Here is a 24200-nt window from a genome sequence, read left to right on the forward strand (position 1 = left end):
GGACGCTGCTGGATATTTCTGAGAGTGTGTGCTTGCTCTTGACCAGCTGGTGGCCAGCATGGTGTTGATGGTCTCTGGCCAGGAGAGAAGCTCTGTTCTGAAAACATTCTTTGGCAATAGTCTTCTGAGAATTTATGATGCCTTTCTCACTCCTAGTAGTGCTCCCCCACCAGACCCCTGGGCCCTTACCATCTCCTTCCTCCCTGCCATGGATGTTCTTGGTTCTCCAAGTAGCCAAAGGTCTGCACCCAAAGGTGCAGAGACATCTGAACGCCAGGCATTCCTTCTCATGGGGTCTGCCCTCCTGAGACGGAAGACACGGTTTGTGATGGGAAGCATGGTTCTCATAGAGATATTGCACTCAGGCTCACTGAAAGCCCACCTGCCGGTCTTAGCAATGGTGTGCTGTGGGATGGGGACTTCAGGATGATGCACTGAAGGACGACACAGTGGGGTGGTTCTCCACAGGACATCACACCGCAGGATGGGGGATCACTGTGGACAGCAGGCTTTACACCAAGCCCTGCGTGGACTCCTAACCCAAGGGTAGGGACATGAGCTCAGCCCTGGAAGGAAAATGATGATAATGTCCCAATGTGGCAGGGATGCAGAGATGGAGCCTGAAATCGGGCCTGACCGTCTGATGTGGTGCCCTTGTCCTTGACCATGAGGTCAGTCTGGTTTCTCCCAATGAAGGGTGTCTTTGCTTTCATGCAAAGCCTGTGTCCCCCACCCTGGGTTGTAACGTGCAAAGTGTGCACAGGATTCTGTCCCTCTTACTATCATGATGTGTGTTAAGACAGAATCTCATGCTGATGGGGCTCATTATCCTCCCTTTAGATAGAGATAGCCTCCTAGGTTTCTAGATGCAAATTGCTATTGCTCCATTTGTTTCAAGTAACAAACAATAATATCCTTAGTGAAAGAAATTAATAACTTCAAAATTTATATTTAAATTAATAATTGCAGAGAGTCCCTTTGAGTCGATCACCTGATTCTCTAATGGCGACCCTCCTCTTTGCACCTAACAGACTTGTGGGTTCCAGGGTTAGAATGGCCCCCACATGCTTGATCCATAGCTGTCATTTTATCAGGAGGAAAGAGTGATGAGCAGGGAGGTTGGTGACTTCCTGCACCCACTGGGCCGCTTGGTCATGTGACTGGGATGGGTGCCTAGGCCCTGCTGGGGAGGCTCCTGTGAAGGGCAGTGAAGCCTGGAATTGGGCGGTCTTGGCCAGGTGCTGTTCTCAAGTTCAACCTTAGCCAGGGATTCTGGCTCTCCCCATTCCTCCTCCCTTCTTTTCTTCTAGCACCTGTGGAAACTGAAGGCCTGATAAGCACAAGCCAGCCAGGACACAGGTGAGGGAGGTGTGGGCTGGCTGCCGCTGGCGGGAGGCTTGCTGCCTGAGTTTTTTACCCTCACACGGGGGACACCTGTGCCTCTGCCTCATGGGAACTCTGCTGAGGAAGGGCCTGGCTGTCGTTGCTGTCAGTGCTGGTAGGTTCATAAAGAACAGCATCTCAGGAAGTCTTCCAGGGATGGGAGTGGGCAACACTCTTTGCTAAACATCAATAGAAAGTGGGTTGGCCACACAAACTTGCAGGATTGGTGTCCACTAGTAGAGATTTTTCTAAACATCTTGTAGAAGTTTCTTAGGAGCCAAGATGTTTCTTTAATAAATTTTCTGTAGGTTAGTGTCCCTTTCATCCTAAAGGCATTAAGTGTACTGTGGTGGATGAACAGTGGGTGTGTTAGTTAGCTTTTTGTTGCTATAACCAAAGTGCCTGACATGAGCAACTTAGAGGGGAAAATGTTTATTTGGGCTCATGGTTTTGGTTCATGGTTGCTAACTGCATTGATCTGGGAATGAGGTAAGGCAGAACATCATGGCGGAAGTGTGTGGTGGAGGGAAGCAGCTCAGCTTAGGGCAGATGGGTATCAGAGAGAGAAGGCAAAGCACCAGGGACAAAATATAAATGTCAAAGGCATGCCCCAGTGAATTCCTATGGCCACACCCACCTACTTATAGTCAGTACCCAGTGAGTCCATTCAAATTATTAATCCATCAAGTGGATTAGTTCACTTTGGATTACAGTTCTCATAATATGATTATTTCATCTCTAAACACTCCTACATTAACAGGAGCTTTTGGGAAACACCTCATATCCAAACCAAAATGGGGTTCAAGTGTAGGTAATGCACCGTGACAGCATAGCCTTGTGTCACCCTGTGCCACTGACTAGCAGGGTGTTTGATAAACTGCTGGCCACCCTTCCCATTGAGTGGGGGGTTTGTCTCTTCTCATCTTAGTTGAAGTCAGAGCCTCCTGAGCATCTGAGGGGGGTTCTAGCCCAAGGTGTTATGGGAGGTCTGCTGTAGGAGCAACCTGCACTTAGTTCCCACCATAACCTGTGGGTGATTCAGAGGGATTCCGGCAAATCAGATCTCAGATGCTGGCTTAAAAGGGACAGATCAGATTAGCACCATTTCTTTCTACTCTTTGGCACAGCACTAGACTAGATCCCTCTAGGAATGGCCTCTTTCCCTCACTGATGCTTATCTGACATGGGGCAGACAAGGTAGGGCAGGTAGTAGACCCTCTGGGGTGAGGGTGTCACAGGGCTTGGGCTGGGATCTGGTAGTTGCTGAATACACACTGGTCTTGCCAGTGGCCAGGCCTGGGCTTGATCCTTCTAGGTGGGAGACATGTGGCTGGCACATAGCAGTCTGGGGCTGGGGTGTGTGTGAGTATCCAGTTCTCTGTGACCTTGGAGGGATGGTCCTCAGGTGCACAGGGGCTCGCTTCAGAAGTAGGCTGTATGGGGGTAGGCTGAGTTCCTGCTCCTCCCCCTGTCCCCCCTGTAGAAGTTGGGAAAGGTGTTCCTCTGGGTGTTGTCCTGGGCAGGAGGTGGGTATATGCACCTTGTGTGGAGCTTTTATTGTGAAATGCTTTGCTTAGGTGACCCTTATGTAATTTGATGCTCTTCCTGACTTTGTGCTGACTCAAGATATAGGGTCTCCAGTGGTGGCACACAGTTAAGTTTCCTCCTGTTGGCCTCAACCTTTGCTATTATATAATTCTTGATTTTTTTTTAATTATGTGGCAGTGGTTGCAATGTGCATGCTTTCAGGTTTTGAGCATAGTCATTCTCAGTGGATATTGGATTTTTTTTTTTTTTTTGGTACCAGAGATTGAACTCAGGGGTACTTAACCACTGAGTCACATCCCAGCCCCCTTTTATTTGTATTTTATTTAGAGAGAGGGTCTCACTGAGTTGCTAAGTGCCTTGCTAAGTTGCTGAAGCTGGCTTTGAACTTGTTGTCCTCCTGCCTCAGCCTCCAGGGTCACTGGGATTTCAGGTGTGCACCACTGTGCCTGGCTCTCAGAGGATATTGGAACAGAACAGTCTTTGCCCCTGTCTGATGGCTCCTCTCATTCTGCAACTGAGGAACTAGCCTTGGGTTCCCTCAGGGACACCCACTTCTTTGTGCATCCTCAGACCCTTTGCCCTTTGATCCACCTCCAGGGCTCTGTGTAAGGGAGGATGGCAACCTCCATACGCTGTCATGCTGGTGCCAGTATTTAACAGTCACAAATCTTCTCTGTATATTAAGCAATTTGGCCAGTGAGTTATTGTAATGTCTGTTGATGTTACACAACAGTATTATTCAAAATTATTTAAGCTCTGAAACTAAAAAATACTTGAAGAGATAGAGTCCGTGGGTGTCTTCGTTTGTTTTCTGTTCTAGAACTGAATGCCACAGACTAGGTAATTTATAGAGGGTAATAGGTTTGTTCAGCTGAAGCTTCTGGAGGTCCAAGGTCAAGGGGCTGCCTCTTGTAAGGGTCCTCTTGCTATCAGGAACTCTCTGCAGAGTCCTGAGACAGTTCAGGGTGTCACATGGTGAGAGGAGGCGTCACATCCAGGAAACTGCCAAATTGCCTGTAAGAGCAGATCCACTTTCCAGATAACCACTTGATTCATTAATCCATGAGTGAAGTAATCCATTCATGAAGGCTGAGCTTTAATCATCTCCTGAAGGTCCTGCTTGGTCCCACCTCTTTATACCTCACAATGAGGACTGAATTTTAATGTGAAAGTTGGTGGGGACAAACCGTATTTGAAACATAGCATTGGGTTTTGATATGGCCTTGCTAGATTAATGACTGTATTTTGGGTGTGCGTCTGAGCAGGCGTAGAGCCTATGGTCACATTGCGACAAGCTCATCTGTGATCTAGGACCTTCGTAGTTCAAACCCAGGCCATTTTCTGCTTGAGGCCTTTAGAAACTATGGAACTTTATTTTGATGTAAGCAGAACCCTTTGGTTAAGAATTTTTGTGTGTGGGGGGATTAGTTATATTATGATTGCATCTTAGGAGTTTTAAATTTAGCCTTACTATACATTAAATTAGACAGACTCCTAGCATATCATTATCTTGCCTTCTTGGGAACTGAATGCATTTCACTACACTCAGTAGGGCCCTGTGCTAAAACCCAGTGTGTTTTAGCTAAAATTCAGTGTCTTCTTACTAATTGCTGAGCTCTCATCATCAGTTATATGTGTATTACCTGAGCTCTCACATCTGCCCATTTTACAGATGAGGAAACTGATGGTTAGGGTGGTGGCTCCAGCCCAGATACAGTGCAGCTCCAGAGCCTGGGTCCCAGGTATTTATTCATTCTTTCTGTCATTCCTTCATTAACTCATTGATTTTGTTGTGTAGTAACTGTAGAGTCTGGAGGTCACCCATTCTCCAACAGGGCAATGATTGTAGTCCCTTGGTTGCAAAATGACAAAATCCCTGACTGTGCCAGTGATTTGGGTGATTGACCAGGATTAGTGCTGAGTCCAAGAGAGGTGATATCACCTTGGGAAACCGTCTTGTGGATGGAGCTGAGAGGAAGGGGTTGGGGCAGTGAGGCAAGCTGCTCTGGGGTGGCACATCCAGGTGGTGTGGCTGGACTACAGCTTCAGGCAAGGGCCCTCTTCAAGCCACTGTATCCTCTCAGCCAGCACAGAGTTTGAATGTGAGTGTTCTAGTTTGGTGAGAACGCTCCAGTTTCAAGACATTTCGACAGTACCCTTTTTTAACTTCCTTGCCCAGGAGTCATCTAATTTGGGACAGAGGGCATGAACAGCCCCTTGATGGTGAGCAAGAGGACTGGATGCCTTGCTGGGAGCTGGGACTGCCTCAAGGCTGGCTGTAGGCATGGTGGCTTTCTCTCTCCATTTGACTCATAATCTGTGCTCCTAGTAGAAAAGGAAGAATGCATGTAGAAGAAAAATAAGAAGGACATGATGTCATGATACATTTCAGAATTAGCCTGCATTCTGGCCATGTGTCCACATGTGCCTGTAAGTGTGAGTGTATATGTGTGTGAATCATATGCCCACAGTCCCGACTTACGATGGTTGGACTAAGTGATGGCTGGACTGGTAATGGTTGGACTTTATGCTTTTTTTTGTTGTTGTTGAAGTGAAATACATTTATAGTAACCTTACTTCACATTTTTTTAGGGGGGGATACCTGGGATCGAACTCAGGGGCATTTGACTACTGAGCCACATCCCTAGCCCTATTTTGTATTTTATTTAGAGACAGGGTCTCACTGAGTTGCTTAGTGCCTTGTTTTTACTGAGGCTGGCTTTGAATTTGTGATCCTCCTGCCTTAGCCTCCTGAGCTGTTGGGATTACAGGTGTGCGCCACCAGGCCCAGCACTTTTTAATTTGCATTTTTAATTTGGATCTTCTCCTGGGCTAGCGATAGGTTGTCTGACCATCTCTCGAGAATGCTGGACATTGGCAGCCACACGGGCTTCCAGTCAGACATGAGGTCATGAGGGGATATGACTGACATGATCTGATATAGATGCTAAATGTCTGGATTATTTTTAAGAATCAAATCTGATTTTGCTGTGTCGCTAAACCAGGATGTATGCAGGGCTAGGTGGATTCGGTGCATTTTCAACCTAGACATTTTCCATTTGCATGATGGATTTATCAATAGTGACCCCATCTGTGCTCTTCTTTCTTTGCTGATGGGCCATCCTCAGCTTTGGCAGCCCCGTTTGCTGTCATGTTTCTCAGACAAGTCAGCACATCCATCATCTTCTACAGAGCTGCAGTTTCCTCTTGGGCCTCTTTTACTCATTTAATCTAGACATAATGCTCAACTCTTAGCTGACTCTCTGCCTTTTGCAGCCATATGAATGCTGGTGCAGTGGGCACCCTTGTCAGTACCAGTCCTTTCCTGATGATCTGTTTCTTGCATTGATGGGTCACATGCTTCCAAATGCCTTTTATATTCTAAATGCCTTTTATATACACTAATTATATGCAAAACTAGTCAGTTTGTATTTCACCAGTGCTTATAAAAACCTTTTTTAAAATTTCTGTTTTTGCTGTTCTAATAGGAAAAAAAAAATCTTGTTTGACTTTGTTTAGGCTGAGCCCTGAGAGGCTTTAGGTCAGGGATTCAGTAGGATCAGCAGAACCTGCCTTGAGCTTCCCATGGCTTTTTGGGCACAGGGGAGGGTGGACTCTGACGTCAGGGTGGCAGGGCATGTAGGCTCAAGAACCTGCTGGGCCAGGTTTGACCTGTGGGGTCATCTGGTGGCAAGCAGAGTTCCAAGCCTTGATGGGAATGATCTCAGTGACCTCCGAACAGTCCTGTGAGGCTGGTCCTAATATTGTCCTTACTTCAAAAGGGAGGGACCAAGCAGAGGTGTGGCCTGGGCTCACCCAGGGGGAAGGAGCTCCGGTGATGAGGATATAGGAAGGCTCCCCTGTACCTTGGTGTACAGCAGAATGTGTGCTATTCTTGCTTCTGTCTGGGAGGCTGAGGTGATCATCTCTGGTTTTGGAGCTGGTTTAACTTTGGGTTGGATGATTCCAGGAGGATTCACTTTCTGTCTGCTCACTACACTGACTGAGGAGTACCGGGTGTAAGTTAGGGGTATCTGAGGTGTCTCTTGACCAGTGTCAGTGGGATACAGAGAGGTGATTAAAAGCCTGTGTCTGTGAGACAGGCCGTGTGCTCCCTTACTGAATTGTCACCTGGCTTGTGACGGGAAGAGTATTCCAGAGCGATGTGCAGTGTCTGCTCTTCTTCATCTACTCGTATAATCTTTGATGTGACCTCTACTTCTCTGAGCCCCAGACTCCTGACTTCTAAAATGCTGGAAATCATTTTTACTCATTAAGTTGCTAGCAATCACTCCTGACCTCAGTGTATAACACACCCCTGGCTCATGCATGCTGGAAACTGTACAGTGACCATAACCTGCAGCTTTTCTCTCTGTAGGATGGGCACATTAAAAAAGACTAAATGTAATCGAGAGCTCCCAAAAGTCCTTCATTAATTGATTCTTTGAAGTAAACAACATTGCCAATAGAAGAAATGGCTGCAGTTGATTGGTCACCTCCTGCCCAGGAGAGCAAAACTGGTTTCTGCCTGACCTGCCCTGGCTGGAGGGTAGTCTCTGTCCCCCTGTGCAAGCCCTGTCCTGCTGCCAGTTCATGGAAACACGTCACTGTGTGGCCTGAAAAACCCTAATAGGATAGTGACCTTTTCCTGCAGGTGCTAAGGCAATAGTGTCAATGTTTGACTTACCATTGATGATTAAACTGTAGGACAGCTGTCATTGTCCCTTCTCAGTGGTGTAAGTGCCATGTGGGCTGGTGGGGAAGGAAACATCAAAATGATTCATGTCTTGTTATTTGCAGGCTCCGGGGAGCTCCACTCCGTCGTCTTCTCTGTGCTGTGATAAGCCTTTGCGGTGAGTGTCCCCTGGGTAACCCTCCTGTGTCTCTGGGGGTGGATTCATCTTCAGAGGGGAGACTTGGACTTGATGTTATCTGTAGTAGTCTTAATTTCTTTTTCAGTTTTTTAAAAAATAATAATCAAGGTGATACACATCAGGTTTTATGCCTGTTTTCTGAATGTGATCTCTGGTCTGAGGAGCTTGGATTGTGGAAATATCAAGATCGTCTTTCTTTTCCTTTCCAATATTAAGGATTTACTCAGAAGTGCTCTACCACTCAGCCACATTTTCAGTCCTTTTATTTTTTTATTTTGAGACAGGCTGGCCCAGGCTAGCCTCGAACTCGCCATCCTCCTGCTTTAGCCTCCCTAGTAGCTTGGGGTCTCAGGCTTGCTCTTGGACTATGATTGTTTTCCAATAGAGAATGTGATTGCTGTGACCTGACTGCACATAGCTTAACTCCTACCGTGGGTTCCAGAGTTGATTAGAATGCACTGAAGGACAGCTCCTTTCAAGTAGGTGCCCCAATGCTACCACTGGCCAGTGATTCACAAAGCCTTAGGAAAAATCCCTCTCTGTAAATCCTGATGGCCCCAGGAGGCACATCATTTTTTTGTTTGTTTGTTTGTTTCAAAAATCAGAGTTCAAGAAAATCAGATTTGATTTTTAAAAATAATCCAGACTTTTAGCATCTATATCAGATGAATAAGGTAGAGAAAACTAAAAAGCTCTTGAGAAGTGTTTGGGCACCAATTTGCACACATCAGCTATAAAGAACAAATTTATGATTTTGGATATTTGATGTTATGCTGTCTTTTTTTTTAGGTGTGATAATGGCATTGCATTTTAATGAAAGAGTGCTCTTCTCTCTTAGCAATTATTACTACAGGATTTTTAAGGGAAATTAATATCTGAGACTGCTACAGGACAATAAGTGGTGGAAGACGCCCCTGGGATATTGTCAGTCAGTGGCTGGCCCTTGCCAGGCCCTGTGTTGATAATTATAAAGTTGGGTGATCTGTGAAGGCTTGCGAAACAAGTTTTTTGTTTTTGAATTTTTCAGAAAGAAGAGGGGAGGGGAGAAACAGAGACATGTAGCAGGAGTGGGAAAGAAATAACAGCAGCAGTAACAATGCGATACTGGTGGGAACCTCTCCGTGACCAGAACACATTTCCCATGACACACTGTGACCCTACTCTGGTTTCATATCCTAGTGTCACTTCTTGGGTTTGACCCAGTGCCACCTCTCGTGGGCACCACCCTCAGTCCTTAAGTCATTAGGGGCCCTTCATGAATGAGGGACTCAGGGCCTCCCTGTGGACCTGTGGGATTATGGTGAAGCTGTGCATCAGGAAGCCCTTGTCTCTAGAGTCATCTTGGGCTCCTGGGTCCTTACACAGCCAACCCTGCCCATGTCCTCAAGTCCAGCTTGCTGGATATTACTTTGCTATTTCTCTGCACCTTTCTCCTCCACTTGTTTTCATCATACCTGGACACCTGTCTCAGCTACCTGTACTCTGCACACAGGTTACCCCCTGGGTCCTAGCAGAATCTAAATAGAACAGATACCCAGTCTAATAGAAGCCAAGGAACTTCTATGTAACAGAGGAAAACACTTTGATTATGTGACTACTAAAACTCCTCCTTGGATCTTCTCTCATGATGGTCCGGCTTGGTCCCTCCCCTCCCTGGCTCATCACAACCTCCATGATCTAGCCCATCCACCTCACTAGCCTCTTCTCTGGCCATATGTCTTCAGGCAGATAGGGGCTGCTTACTGCTGTTGACAGCCCCGGCTGCTGCCCGTACCATCCTTGCTGAATGAAATGCTCTTCCTCTAGCTGCCTTGTGCTGGCCCTGATGTCTCACAGGAGGTTTGAGGCTGTCTCTCTCCAAGGATCCAGTCTGTCCAAGCTCCACGGGTGCCTGTCCCCACACCCTGTTGCCCAGTATGCTTTCTCCACAAGCCCCTGTGCTGTTGCTCTGAACTTCTCTGCTTATTTCCTGCTAATACCTTGTATCAACCCAGTCGTGCCCTGCAGGGAATTATCAACTCAGTCATGCCCTGCAGGGGATTTTAGAACCCGTATGCTCCTGTGAGTGGAGAAATGTGTCAGAGATGTAGCATAGTCAGATTCTCAGGATAGCCTGCTATTCCAGTTCTCCTGCAGAAACGCGAGAGGGTGAGAGTTGGTCCTCTTTCCCTTTTCCCATTTGCTTACTGTTCCTTCTTCTCTCCCAACAGGCTTGCAGCCCTAAGCCCCACCATGGAGGATGGTCATGAGCTGGACCTTACCTACATCACAGAGCGCATCATTGCCGTGTCCTTCCCTGCTGGCTGCTCCGAAGAGTCTTATCTGCTCAACCTGCAGGAGGTCACGCGTATGCTCAAGTCCAAGCATGGGGACAACTACCTGGTAAGCAGGCAGGGTTTTCTGTGTCCATGGTGTGTTGTTGGAGAGAGGAGTGGGCACCGGTCCTACAGTGGGCACTATGTGAGGAGCGGGTGCTCACAGGTGCCCCCATTTTTGACAGAGGACCAGGCTCAGGGCCCGACTCACACAGCCAGTGCAGCAGCGTGGTCCTGCACTTTGCCCATCTGTGGCTTGCTTTGGGGAAGTGTTATCTCCCACACAGGCAGCAGTCATGGGCTCTTGAACAGACAGCCGCCACCTCTGTCCCACACTGAGGGGGCTGTCTCATTAGTGATTCGGCTCCCTAGTGCCACAGGACATCCCTCAGCCAGCCCTCTCCGGCTGGTTCCATGAGCAATCCCTGATATCAAAAAGCAATGCTGTTTGTGGCTCTCCTCCAGTGTACTAGGAAGGCGTTAGGGCAGGTGTTCATAAAAGATCTTTCCTGGGGCTAGCAGATGACTCGATTTCAAAACCCATGCCTGATATTGGTGGAGGGAGCCCAGATTTGGGAAGAACAGCTTCTCAGCCATCTTCTTCCTTCTGATGGCCCCTTGTTATCTGTTCCCAGAGTTGCTAGCCCACGTGGACTCTCTCTTCCTTCTGCTGTTGGAATCGCTATTGGGATTAAATTACAGCCCGCGAGCACCTTCTCTTAACTTGCCGCCTTATCTACTTACTGTAAAGCTAATCTTACTGTAGCCAGCAACGGGTTATGATCACCCTTATCAGTTTTCTCCTGTGACTAGGCTTGGGCTAAAGAGGTGAACTTATGCCACGGAGAGGACGTTGCCTCTGTCCACTCAGAGCAGCGTGGCTCACCTTCCCACGGCTTCTAGAACTATCTCCTCTCTAGGAATGGGCTGGATCCCTTCTAGCAACTTGATTCTCTAATACCCCCCTCCCCCCCCCCAGCCTTTCTCCCCCGAATTCTGTCCTAGCTATGACCTGCTCAGACAGGGAAGTGGACAGGGAAAGGGCAAGGAAGGGGCATCCAAGTCCCCAAGGTGGCTGCACCTCATGTCAGGACTTCCTCCTCTCCAGGCTGCTTCTGTTATCACAGACGTGGTCTCTGTAGAACCTTGGCTTCCTCCTTGGTAAGCTGCAACCCAGACTGACCATGCTAGCCCAAGCCCTTTATTCCGTAGTTTTTCCTTCCTCCCCAGCATAGAAAGACCTCCCCTCCCCAAAGAGAAGATATAAAAGCCCAGGCCCTGGATGGCAGTTGGCTGGGTTTGGGATCCGTTCTTCTCCTGTCACTGTGTGAGGCTTTTTCAGGGCAGGGCTCCCCAAGGAGACTGGCCGGGGGGCGGGGGGTGTCTCTTACTTGCAATGAGATAAATACCTTTTTGAAGAACTTGAAGATTCACCTGTGTGTATCACAGGTATTAGGTATTGTGCAGACCTTAAGTTAAGGTCCAGAAGGCAGGGTTCATCTCTTTATCCATATTCATCTGATGATTAGATTTTAAAACAAAATAGTTCCTGAACTCAACAAATCATTTATGAAGGATGTCCGTGGTGATGTGTCTCATCATGCTGTAATGTCATGGGCCTTCCAAGGAGGTGAAGCTGTGTCCCTGATGATTCTCACAGGGCTGAGATGGAATCAACACTGAGTAGAACCAGGAGGTGCCTGAAGAGGGGGTTAAGAATGAGCCTTGCAAACTAAATCACTGCAAAAGTGACCCCTACCATATGGGAGGGTTGACCTGGACAGGCCTCTCCTCTCTGCTTCCCTCAGACCTCATCTTCAAAGTGAAAGGAGTGTTTAGTTATTATTGAGGCCCCCTCTCTGCTGGAATATTCTTTTTACCATTTTGCTTTACTTGAGTATTTAGCAAGATTCCACAAATAGCTCTGATTTTTCAGTGCACTTTTGGTGGAGTCTCATGGCCGGTCCAGAGCTCAGTGCTTCTCATGCCTGGGTCAGCCCCATAATGCAGTCGCCCTCCCCACAGTGCCTCCTGTCTCCTGAGCAAGGCTGCAGTCCAGAGCAAGACCAGGAAAGCTGTGCTATATATCTGTCTATATGTAGATATTGGTATATGTTCTATATATTGAAGTATTTTGTGGCTATTAGAATTTTTTAAAAAATAAAATGGTAAATTGCCTGTTTTAGTGCTAGTGCTAGTTTAAGTAAAGCATAGGATTTAGGTAGGGATTTAGAAGGATTCAGGTATTCTGTGCTTATCTTGCTTATTTTGTGTTTTGTTCGTGACAACATACACATCTGTACTTTTCAATTTTTGACAATCTTTGATACTTCAAAGGCACTGTGTAAAGTGCACTTGTGTTTTCTGCTTTTGTCTCTGGAATTGATGATTCATCTAAAAGCTTTTCCTTTGCAGGTATTAAATCTTTCAGAAAAGAGATATGACCTTACAAAGCTTAACCCAAAGGTATGAACTTTATACTTTCTATTCTGAGTTTTGTAAAATGCCAAGTAATGCTTGTTCTGCTGGTGCAAAAGTAATTTGTTGCTTTTCATGGAATGGGACTTGATGAGAGGTGTTGGGTACCTGTTGGTTAGTTTTTAATTGAAATTGTTAGTTTTAGTTTGAAATAATTATAGGTTATTAGGAAGTAGTAACAAAAATACAGAGAGGTCCCGTGTACCCTTCACCCAGTGGTGGCATCTTGTGAAACTAATAAAGGCTGAGCATCCTCACTCTGAAAATCTGATATCCAAAGAGCTTCACAGTCTAACTTTCTGAGCTCTGGCCTGATGCTGCCTATGGAAACCTCAGGAAACGTTTTTTTTTTCATATGCAAAATTATTGAAAATAATTGTAATTGTTAAAATAATGGTATAAAATTGTATTTGGGCTATATTGCTTAGGTGTATATGAAACATAAATGTATCTTATTTTACACATTCAGGCTTACTAAAATCTGAAAAAATAAACAAATCTAAAACACAACTAGCTCTATGCATTTTGGACAAAGATTATCAACCTGAAGGAAAGTATCAGTGCCAGGAAAGTGACATTGGTTTAGTGCCCAGACCTCTAACACATTTCACTAGTTTTTCACACACTTTTGTGTGTGTGTCCATGTGCACACACACTTTTCTGCCACCTTCACATGTGTGTAGGTTTGTATAATTACCACAGTCAGGATGCAGAATATTTCCATCACTACAAAGATGTTTCTCTGCTATCTTCCCCCCCCCCCCCCCCCCCCACCGGCCTCTTTCCACCTCTTTAAAGTCACAACCATGAACTATTTCTTTCAATAGCAAGGATTCAGGGAAAAAATTTAAGACTATGTAAGTATAAGTTCAAGTGTATTATATATACATACATACAGGTATAAGCATATACATTATATATTGGAATATTTTACAGTTACTAGAGTAAAAAAAAAAAATATAGCCAAAGCATTCCCTAATTCCCAAACCCCAAATCTGAATATTCCAAAATCTAACAATTTTTGAGCATTGTCTTAGTGCCCCAGAGTTTCAGGTTTCAGAGCATTTCAGACTTTGGGTTTGGGATTAGGGGTACTCAACTGCTAATGTGTATTCAAGTCGTCTAAAATTTGGAAAACTCTGAAATCTGAAACATTTAGGCCCTAAGCATTTTCAGAGGGATCCTTAACTGATAGTAACATGATACAAACTTATTTAAATAAAAGTTAACAAAAAGTGAAATATAGAATCGATGTATGATAGTATCTTAAATGTGCTAAATATACATAGTAGAGACCAAGGAATTCATCAAAATGTCATAGTGGTTATGTCTGAACGGTTGGCCTGGGTATGTGACTTTTCCTGCTTTGGCAGTTTTCTGAAGTATCCAATTCATTGCAAACTATTCTATTTACTTTTAGCCTAGGAGCCCTGCCTTTCTTCCTTCTTAAAAAAGGAAATACAAGGAAATGCAACACCACCATGTGGCCACCTTGAGCTTTAGGTTTGGAGTGTGTGTCCTTTGCTCAGAGCTTCAACTCTTGTGCACAGTGACTGGATTGGTGACTTTATTTTTCTTTCATGGGCACATTCCTGCCTTTGGGGGAGTTTGTTGTGTCCCAAGACTATAGGATCGGCCTTTGTCCCCGTGATGCTCCATGCACCCCTGACTCTGGTTTTTAATCTGAGGGAAGAATTTTAGCAGTGGCTTGGACCAGGGACTCCTCCTTTTAGATCTTGGAGGTCCTTAGTCTCTCCCTACAGAACCCTGCACCATTAGTGCCTCCAAAAGGCCTTTCTAGAATTGTCACCTTGGTGCAAAAGAGCAGATCAACCCCTGGCAGAAGCCTGTGGGTGACAATGCATTGTCTTCTTTCCAGGAAAGGAACCTGGCCATGATGCTCATTGCTTTTTAAAAAAAGGACTGTGCAGCATTGTTATTCATTCTCGAATGAATTATATTAATAGATGAAAGAAGTGATTATGAGATGACCTCAGAAGGCTTCAGGAGTTGGAAACTAAGGCAGCTCTTTCTCTTTGCAGATCATGGATGTGGGCTGGCCAGAGCTGCATGCACCACCCCTCGACAAGATATGTACCATATGCAAGGCACAGGAGTCCTGGCTAAACAGTGACCCCCAGCATGTGGTTGTCATCCACTGCAGGGTGAGTGTCCCCATCTCCCACATACTCTGGGGGGCCAGCTGGGCTTCAGTGGTTGGAGAAACCCTAAGGAGATCAGTGCTGATCACAAGAAGTAGCTGAGCCATGTTTCCATAATTAACTTCCAGCTGGTAGGACAGGCTCTGCATGACTTTGCCATTAGGTCTTCTTACTTGTCCTGAAGAATAAGAAGAAGAAGAAGGGGGGAGGGGGAGAGGGAGGGGAAGAGGAAGAGGAGGAAAGAAGGAAGGAAGAAGAGGAAGAGGAAGGAGGAAGAAAGAAGAAGGAAGGAAGGAAGAAAGAATTACTAAACCTGCAGAGTTTGGCTTTTGATTTCATAGGATTGGGGTCTTTGGTGTTGCTGGGTTTAAAAAATACAGTACCCTTAGCCCTCCATTTCATTTCAGTTGATGACTTCAGTTTTTTAATGAATTTGAAATAAGTTTGTAGATCCTCAGGGAGGAAATTACCACAAGACATCTCCAAATTGTGTCCTCTTCATAAGCAATTCAAAGCTCTGTTAGTGGACTTTTATCAGGAACACACTGAAGATTTTCCAAACTGATGTACTGTTACTTTGCACTACTCTGTTGTCATGTAAACTGTTTCTGAATCACTCCAAAAATGGGCCATGAGAGATAAGCCCTCTTTTAATTTGAAATTGCTGATGTCCATGTTAACCAAAGTTCATCATCATCATAGCTGCGGGGGTGGAATTGCTGACATTGGCCAGAATCCGCCAGCTTTGCAGAATCTGTGTCCTTCCACACATGCCAGGAATGGCTCACATAGCTGGGCCTGTCTCAGCCTGGGTAGGAGCTGAGTGAGGGGTCAGGCTGCCACATCCCCCTCTCCTGTTTGATGCAGTGTAGAACTCTGTGGGTGTGTTCCTTCTCACCCCTCTCAGCTGCCCCCCGATTGTGGATTGAGCAGGTAGGCTGGGCTTCTTTGGGGAGATTCTATTCACATCACACCCTCAGGTTTGACGTCCGTGATGAAGAATACTCACAGCAAATTCCTGCAGTCAAGAATTCTGTGACTTTTATTGCGATCAGGCCAAATTTGTTCAAATCCAAGAGATTGTTGCCTACACTAAAAGCTGGAGGTTGGGAATGTAGCTTGGTGATAGAGCGCTTGCAAGGCGTGCATGCAGCCCCGGATTTGATCCCCAGCATGGCCAGAAAATAAAACAAAACCAACGCCATGAGATGATTCTGACTGCCACCTGGTTTCCTACCACCTGTGAGTTAAGAGGTGTTTTTAGGTGACAGTTGTATGAAGTTCAGGTTTCATTTGTGGAGTTTGGCTACCCCCATTTCTTTCTTTCTTTCTTTTTTAGAGAGAGAGAGAGAGAGAGAGAGAGAGAGAATTTTTAAATATTTATTTTATTTTTTTTTTAGTTTTCGGCGGACACAACATTTTTGTTTGTATGTGGTGCTGAGGATCGAACCCGGGCTGCACGCATGCCAGGCGAGCACGCTACCGCTTGAGCCACATCCCCAGCCCAACCCCCGTTTCTTTTCGCTTATCATAGCTATTTCCACCCACATCGTGGTTGAGATTTGAGGATCTGCACCAAGACCATGAAGTCCATGAAGCCTAAAATATTTGTTATATGGCTTTTTCAAGGAAAGGTTTCATATCAGGGTAATCCTGGCCCAGGAAAATGAATTTGGAAATGTTCAGTTTTTTAGGGTTGAGATTATTTCTTTAAATGTTCAATAGAATTCTTCCATGAAACCATCTGGCCCTGAGCTTATCTTTGATGGGAGGCTTTTTATTTTTGTCTTAATCTCCCTGTTTATTATAGTTTTGTTCAGATTTTTTGTTTGTTTATGAGTTGGTCTTAGAGGTTGTATGCTTCTAGGCTTTTCTTCTAGTTTATCCATCTCATTGTGAGTATAGAATCATCCATTGTAGTTTCTTGTGATCCTTTATATTTCTGTGCTGTTGGTTGTGATATGTTCCTCTTTCCTTCATTTCTATTTATTTGGGTCTTATATTTATTAATCTTAGTTAATCTAAATGTTTGCTAATTTTGTTTGTCATTTCAAATATCTAACTCTTAGTTTTGCTGCTGTTTTCTATTGCTTTTTGAGTCTTCTTTTGTTCTGCTTAGATTTTTGTTAGTTCCTTCCTTCTATCAACTTTGGGCTAAGTTCTTATTTTCCTAATTTCCTGACATATAATGTTAGGCTGTTTGAAAACTTTTTTTGTTTTGAGGTAGTTTATTGCTCTAAACTTCCTCTTGAAATTGCTTTTGCTGTGTCCCATAAATTTTAGTATGTGTGCTTCTTCCATTTTTGTTTGTCTCAAGATATTTTAACTTCTTCTTTGACCCAATAGTTTTTCAGGAGCATGTTGTTTAACTTCTACATATTTGTGAATTTTCCAAGATTCCTCCTGTTACTTATTTAAAGTTTCATACCATGGTGGTCAGAACAGATATTTGATATGATTTCGGTCTTTGTAAATCTGTTAAGACTTGTTTTGTGAACTAACATGCCTTCTATCTTGGAAAATATTTTGCATTCTCTTGAGAAGATGGTGCAATCTGCATGTTTGTTGTTCTGTATGTTTCACAGGTTGATTTGGTTATTGGTTTTCCATCTGGATGATCTGTCCATTATTGAAAGTGGGGATATTGAAGTCCTCACAGTTAATATGTTGCTGTCTCTCTTCCCTGAGATTTCTTAGTATATACTTTATGTGTCCATAATTAGTCCCACAAAAATGACTGATAGAAGATATCAGCAGTAATGGTCACAACTTGTGTGCCTGCTTTTGGCTGAGGTGTTGTTTCTTGTAGATGAATTTCTGCCCTCAAACATAATTTTATGTAAAAAAACATGTTAGTAGCTTTACAGTTAATGACTCTATATGCTAGGATTCAATAACAAAGAATTTGTCGAGTTCCTGCTTTGAGTATCTATCAGAAATGCCTTTAACTTTCACAGAACAGAGAGAAGAATAATCCTGGTGACATTTGCATGTGATTGTTGCTTGATCGCAAGTTTGACTTGGATTTTTCTTTCCTTTTTGAGGATAGAGTTAGGGAGCTGCATACCAAATGGCTCTGCAAACTTCTTAAAAGATCCAGGTAGTATGTATTTTAGGCTTTGTAGGCTGCCTGGTCTTGCTGCAATTCCTCAAACCTGATGCTGCAGTGTAGGTGGAGGGTTCTTTAAAGAAATATGCATGCTGTGTCCCCCTCAGACTCAGTGGTAGACACTGATGTTCTAACATCATATAATTTTCGCATGCCTCAGAATCTCATTTTTTTTTTTTTTTTTTTTTTACTTTTTCTTCATTGGTGTAAAAATGTAAGGACTCTTAGCTCATTCATAGCTTGTAGGAAAAGAGATAAAGAGCTGGCCAGCTGTGATTTCCCAACTGCTGTTAGCAAGTAGGTTATGGTGGTGTGTTTTTGAAGGTGCAGTGTGTGGGTGGGTGCATCCTGTCTCATGGCTTCCCCTTCTGTTGCTGTTGGTCATGTTGACTTGTGTACTGGGCTGCGTCTGTCTGTGGTTATGATTTGAGGGATCCTTTTCCCATCACAGCAGCTTCCTGGCACAAGGGTCCCTCTGTCTGTAAGGAGGAAGGCCAAGTGGGGGTGCCCGGGAGCTTGGGTGGTATCAGGCACCAGGGTGGTGAATCTGCAGTCTTGCCCTGTGTGCAGCCCTGGTTGCTGTCAGCCTGTGAGCGGGCATTTACTCCTGTTTCACGGGGTAATTAAGTCATGCTAATTTCTACAGTTCCTGGCACAGTTTTGTCCAGCCTAATTGGGAGGTGGTGAAATGTCTGTTGCTGGCTAAGTCTGCCCTGCAGGGCTTCTGCAGACACCCTGATTGACACCTGCTCTGGCTGTGGGCTCCCTGCCTGCAGGTTCCCTACTCTGGAGGCTGCACTTGAGTGCGGCTTACTCCTAACAGGGAGGCAGAGGGAACAAAGCTGGCCTACCCTCTAAAGCAAGCTCTCTGTCATTCTGTTCTGACAGAGAACTCTGGTGAGCGAGCGTTCTGTCAAATTGCATTTCTGAAAGCTGCGGGTTTCCAGAGAACATTTGTTCATCTTTTGTTTCCTGCAGGGCGGGAAAGGGCGCATCGGAGTGGTCATATCATCCTCCATGCACTTCACCAACGTCTCGGCCAGGTAGGATGGAGACCAGGGCTCATCATCATGGGGTGTTGGACACTGAGACTATGAGGGGTGGATGGTGATCTTTTAATGGAGTTACCCTGGACATATTTCCTGTCCGCAGTACCATAGTGATCTGTGTGTAAAACCCAGCTTCCAGAGAAGGATTTACACTACAAAATGAAAAAGACATTTTCCTATTTGAGGGTGTGTATGATGGATGCCAAGGACTTTCATGGAGGCATGAAAACTGAATGAGCCTAGTCATTTACTAATAAAGACAAGAGGTAATATTATTGCTGTTAAAAGTAAGAGCAGAATTCTTGCTAGATTAGGTCATACCTTATAAATAAGGTATGACCTAATCTAGCAATAAGGGAGACCTAATCTAGCCACACCATTTTTTTTTTTTTTTTTTTACATACACTTGGCCTCTGGGAAGGACACTGAATGTTTTACTATTCTTCCTGAATCCTCCCAATTAACCTGTGAGGCAGTTATTGCTATTCCCATTTCACAGATGAAGAAACGGAGGCTCAGAGACATGGGGCAGCTTGTCCAGCCTCTGAGTGGGAAGCTGGTTTGGGCCAGCAGGTGAGATAGTAATTGTGGGGACTTTAAAGGAGCCACCAGGGTCCCCTCTGCTAGAAGTTAAATAGACACTACATGGTCACAAGGATCTCAGCTTTGATCTAGTCTCAGGCACTGGTCATCCATGGTTTATGTACCCTAATAGGCTTTCAAATGCCAGGATCTCCTTGTATACTAAAATTCAGTTTGGACAGTATCATTCTTGGGTTGGGGGTGTAGTTCACTGGTAGAGCATATGCATGTGCAAGCCCCTGGGTTTCGATCCCCAGCACTGCAAAAAAAAAAGAAAAAGAAAATATCATTCCTTGTGGATTTTGTGTTTGTACCAACCCTGCTTCTCAATGGCTACCTTGTGAAGCCTGAGCTATTCCAGGCTGAGGAAATACAAGCCTACTCATAGAAGCCAATGAACCTTTTCCTTGCTAGTGAGAAGGAGTGAAATTTGACTTTCAGAATGTTTTCTCTGGAAACAAATTGGGGAGCTGGTGCCTGCCAGGGAGGAAACCCAACCCCTGAGTGAAAATAAGAGCCCCTCTGGGTGAGAATAAGCATTTGTGCGTGTGCCAGACACATTGAGATTCCTGTGTCACATCGACCCCTCAGTTAAGCCAGAGGTATTTGGTCAGAGACCAAATTTAGCCTGCTGGTTCTAGACAGAGACCACCCTGAGCCTTTCTGCCCCACAATGCAGTTCTGTCTGAACTGAAGTTCTGCATGCTGTTGGGGGTGCTTGCACTTGGGGGAAGCATGGAGAGGAAGCTTTGCTTGTTTAAAGCACATTCCTGGGTCTCTGCTTAAAAACCCTGCCTTCTCCAGAGAGTCCATGTGAGCCTTTCTGAGCCTCAGTATTTTCATGGGGACAGGGAGTTATAGCTGAATCTACTGAGTGTTGTGAGGATTCCATGTGTCACTGCTTGCAAGACGCTTGGAACAGCACTGACAATCAGGTGTGAGCTATCATTCATGCTGCTGTTTTTAGGAGGAGTAACAGGATTAAGTGCTTTCCATTTAAGTGGTCTGACACCACAGCACTTTCTGTCACTGTTTTTCTATATTAACACTGTTTCCTGAATACCTGCCCCAGTATTGTTTGAGCAGCTGTCCAGTACTCTGTTCTATAGATAATTTTCTGTGTTTAAGTGTTTGCTGGTTTTACCTGTCCCGGTTACATGACGTTTTTCTTTAGAATTTAAGTTGCTTCTGCTTTTTCTTTCCTCAAGGGCTTGCATGAATACCCTCATGTTATACATTTTGTATCATTCCTGCAGTGTTCTCCCTTAGGTTATGTATTAGAACTAATCAGAGGAGCATACCAGTTTAAGGCCTTTATCACAAAACTGCAAATAGCACAAAACAGAAACATAAACAAAAAAAAAAAAAGAAAGAAAGAAACTTCAAGACACAAAGAACACTCGTATCAGCACCATAAAAATATGAGTTCAAAAGAAAGCCAGAAATGATATTATTAAAAGTAATAATACGATTAATATTGAACAAAAACACCAGCCATGCCAGGTGTGGTGGTGCACGCTTATAATCCCAGTGACTTGAGAGACTGAGGCATGAGGATTGTGAGTTCAAAGCCAGCCTCAGCAACTTAGCAAGGTCTTAAGCAACTTAGTGAGACCCTGTCTGTAATAAATATAAATAGGGCTGGGGATGTGGCTTGGTGGTTAAGTGCCCCTGGTTCAAACCCTAGTACCAAACAAAAAACAAAAAACAAAAAATAACCCCCCTCCCCACACACACTGACCAAAATGTATTCTCAACATTTAATTAAACAAAAATGTGCTCAATAGTCAGTAAGTGGTATATAATTCCATGTTTCAACTTAAATGATAAATTTACTCTGTAAAATATTCAGTGCTTAATTGGGCCCTTCTGTTTTGGGAAAACGCCATCAGCCTAGCCCCTTGTTCAGATAAATACAAGCAGCAAGCCCTTCATTATACAACATTCAATGGGAGTCAATCACATTAACATTGACTTTGAGTATTTTTCCTTTGTATTTCTGCCTATCTCATTGCATATTTTTTTCTGGGTTTTTAAGTTGTCCACAATTTCTGAATATATCTTTTTTTTTTTTTTTCTGGAGGGATACATACACATTTTTCTCAGGAGAAGGCCCTTACTTTTGTCAGATTTTCAAGGAAGCCTTTAGCTCACCTGTTAAGTCTCAATCAATCATGTTCCATGATTTATCATGAAGTCACTTCAGAAAACCCAGGAGTGCCCTGCTGTGAGGTTTCCAGAAGGTTCTGTGAATACTACTTGTGGGCATTTTGGAGCTGGAGTTGAATGTCAGACATGTTGCTGGAAAGCAGTTTCCCTCCTGCAGCAGTCACTTCAGAAATGTCCTTATGCAACCCTGAGGCCTCAGACTCCTTTCCAGCCCATCCTGGGCTGCCTCATCCCCAACCCTCCTCAAGCCTGTTCTGAGAAGTGACTTTGAACTGAGTGTCCCACACTTGTCTCTTGGATCTTCACAGGGGTATGCTCTGACATGTTCTGGGCTTGCTCCTCATATCTTTGTGGTCCTGAGACTGGGTCAGCCACCTGCTAGCTGAGGAGCCTTAGCCAGTTCTTCTCCTGCTGAGCTGAGTGTACGGCACGTCTAGGCGTCACACCCTTAGATAAGGTACCTGTATTTCAGGTAGGAGTTCAAACCTTGCAGGTGTGGTTCCCACTTTGAGCTGAACATATTCCTGCAGGGAAATGAAGTCTAAGAAGAAAAGCTTGGCACGAGTGTGCACAGGTGGAGTAAAAGCACAAAGCCCCCAGTGGGAGGTGGTTGCCCTGAACAGGCACAGGATGTATGTCTCAGGCCACTCAGCCTCATGGTGACTGGCAGTTCCACCTAGTTAATTCTGTCTCTCTCTCTTCTTCCCCAGTGCTGACCAGGCCCTTGACAGATTTGCAATGAAGTTGTTTTATGATGACAAAGTTTCGGCTTTAATGCAGCCTTCCCAGAAATGGTACGTATCCATCCTGGAGCCCAGAGGGAAAAGATGAATAGGATATTACCTTTAGACAAATGCAAGCAGAGGACTTCTAATCTGCCCCTCAACAGTGCCCTTGAATTGTGCAGAAGAACATGAGGAAAGGGCTTGATCTGGCAGAAATGAGGAAATGAGCCACCCTCTGGGTCTGGTGAGAGCCCCTACACTGCAGTTTACTTTGAGAGAGGTAGACCCAGTATCCCCTTTTCCTCACTCACAGTGGGGGTCTTCCTGTTCTGCAGCCAGTGAGTTCTAATTTCCATGATCATGTTGGAACTTGTTTCTGCCTGCTAGACGGGAGATCAGTGAACCTGTTCTGTAACAGGCTAAAGGGTGGATGCTTCATGCTTTCCAGACTGCGTGGTCTCTATCACCATTGTTCTAAGACAAATGCAACCATAGACAAAGGGAAGTAAGTGAACATAGTTGAATGTTAGTAGAATTTTACTGATAGGAAAAAGGCCAAAGGTTGAGCAACCATGTGCCAACTCCTGTGCACCAGCTCCCTGAAGCCAGGGAGGATTTCTCTTTGACATTGCCCACCACCCCTATCTGTCCTCAACATGGCTCCTGGAAATGCTGGGGAATGGCCATGGTGGAGCAGGACTTTCTCCTTTGATGCTTGCCCTCCTGGCTAAGGTCAAGAGGAACTTGAGCAGGGTGGGGTGTGCAGTGAGAAGCACCATCTTCCTCTTCCAGATGTACTTCCTTGGCAGATGGCAACCCGTGGAGCCCAGCACATATCTCCATCACAGTTTTACTTTAAGGCAAATAGTAGGCAATTTGTCCAAGAATTAGCAAGGCAGTTGAAAATTGTTTTCTATCTTGGAGACAGCATCGTAGTATCCCGACCTTTTGTAAGTGAGTCATGATCCTCCACATCTGTTTTCTCTGGTGAAGCCAAGGGCTGTGTCAGGAGATATGGAGAACAATTTCAGGGACTGCCAGAGGCGCCTTCTCCTTTTGTTGTGGGTGTCTCCAAAGGCCTGGGTCTGTCTCTGCTCAGACTGGGGCATGTTGGAGGAATGTGGGCTACATGTGGGACTATGGGTTGGAGCCTGGCTGTGTCTGAACAACAGGCTCCTCAAGGAATGCAAATTGTGTTAAAAACCTGGTATATTATTAGTATTATAGTTAAATAGCCCTTGTTCTATTTTGAACCATAAAGCATTATTTTTTCACTGAGCAGTTCCCAAAATGGGAATAGATATGACCTCTTGCGCAGAAGATAGGGTGTTAACAAGATGTGAGCCATGCAAAAAGATGTCTAGCACACACCAGGGAGGCATGGCCTCCTTATTGTCTCCTTTTTGTTCTTATTATTTATTGAACCAGCAACTTTTTAATAACATTAAAAGAGTGTGGCGAAGGGGAATACTTCTCGCTTTAACATGCCCACAGCTTTGGTGCATCTGCCTGCTGTGCATCTGTAATTGATGAAATGTGATGTTCAGCTTTGCATTCCAAGCCTAATGCCTTGCTCCCAAGATCAGGGGACTGCCCCTAATTCTCCATCTTTTTCTGATATGTTGCTCAGTGCCTGCATTAGAAGATGCTCACCAAATAATTATTGAGTTGGTGAACAACTGAATGCATGTGTAAGAGAAATCTGGAGGGATGTTTGAGACCAAAGAATGTGCAATGACAGCCTTTATGGGAGCAGGGAGACTTCATTGTCCTACAGACACCCTGTGGACAGGGGTTCCTTGTGGA

At 44.9% G+C, this 24200-nt stretch overlaps 1 protein-coding gene across 8 annotated transcripts in view; it reads left to right on the top strand.

Annotated features, from left to right (window-relative positions):
* Tns3 (tensin 3) overlaps positions 1-24200 on the top strand; it is a 270335-nt gene that overhangs the window by 115222 nt on the left and 130913 nt on the right. For all 8 annotated transcript variants that reach the window (XM_046451661.1, XM_046451611.2, XM_058582006.1 and 5 more), the window contains 6 exons: positions 7732-7784; positions 10016-10187; positions 12536-12586; positions 14641-14763; positions 18848-18912; positions 22380-22463. In XM_046451661.1, coding sequence (XP_046307617.1) covers positions 10038-10187; positions 12536-12586; positions 14641-14763; positions 18848-18912; positions 22380-22463 — 473 coding nt within the window. In that variant the 5' untranslated portion in view covers positions 7732-7784; positions 10016-10037. The remainder of the gene's footprint in view (positions 1-7731; positions 7785-10015; positions 10188-12535; positions 12587-14640; positions 14764-18847; positions 18913-22379; positions 22464-24200) is intronic.

This window comes from Marmota monax, unplaced genomic scaffold (assembly GCF_021218885.2).
Source record: "Marmota monax isolate L192 unplaced genomic scaffold, Marmota_monax_Labrador192_F-V1.1 WCK01_AAM20220418_F8-fsc00342, whole genome shotgun sequence".
NCBI classification, from domain to species: Eukaryota; Metazoa; Chordata; class Mammalia; order Rodentia; family Sciuridae; genus Marmota; species Marmota monax.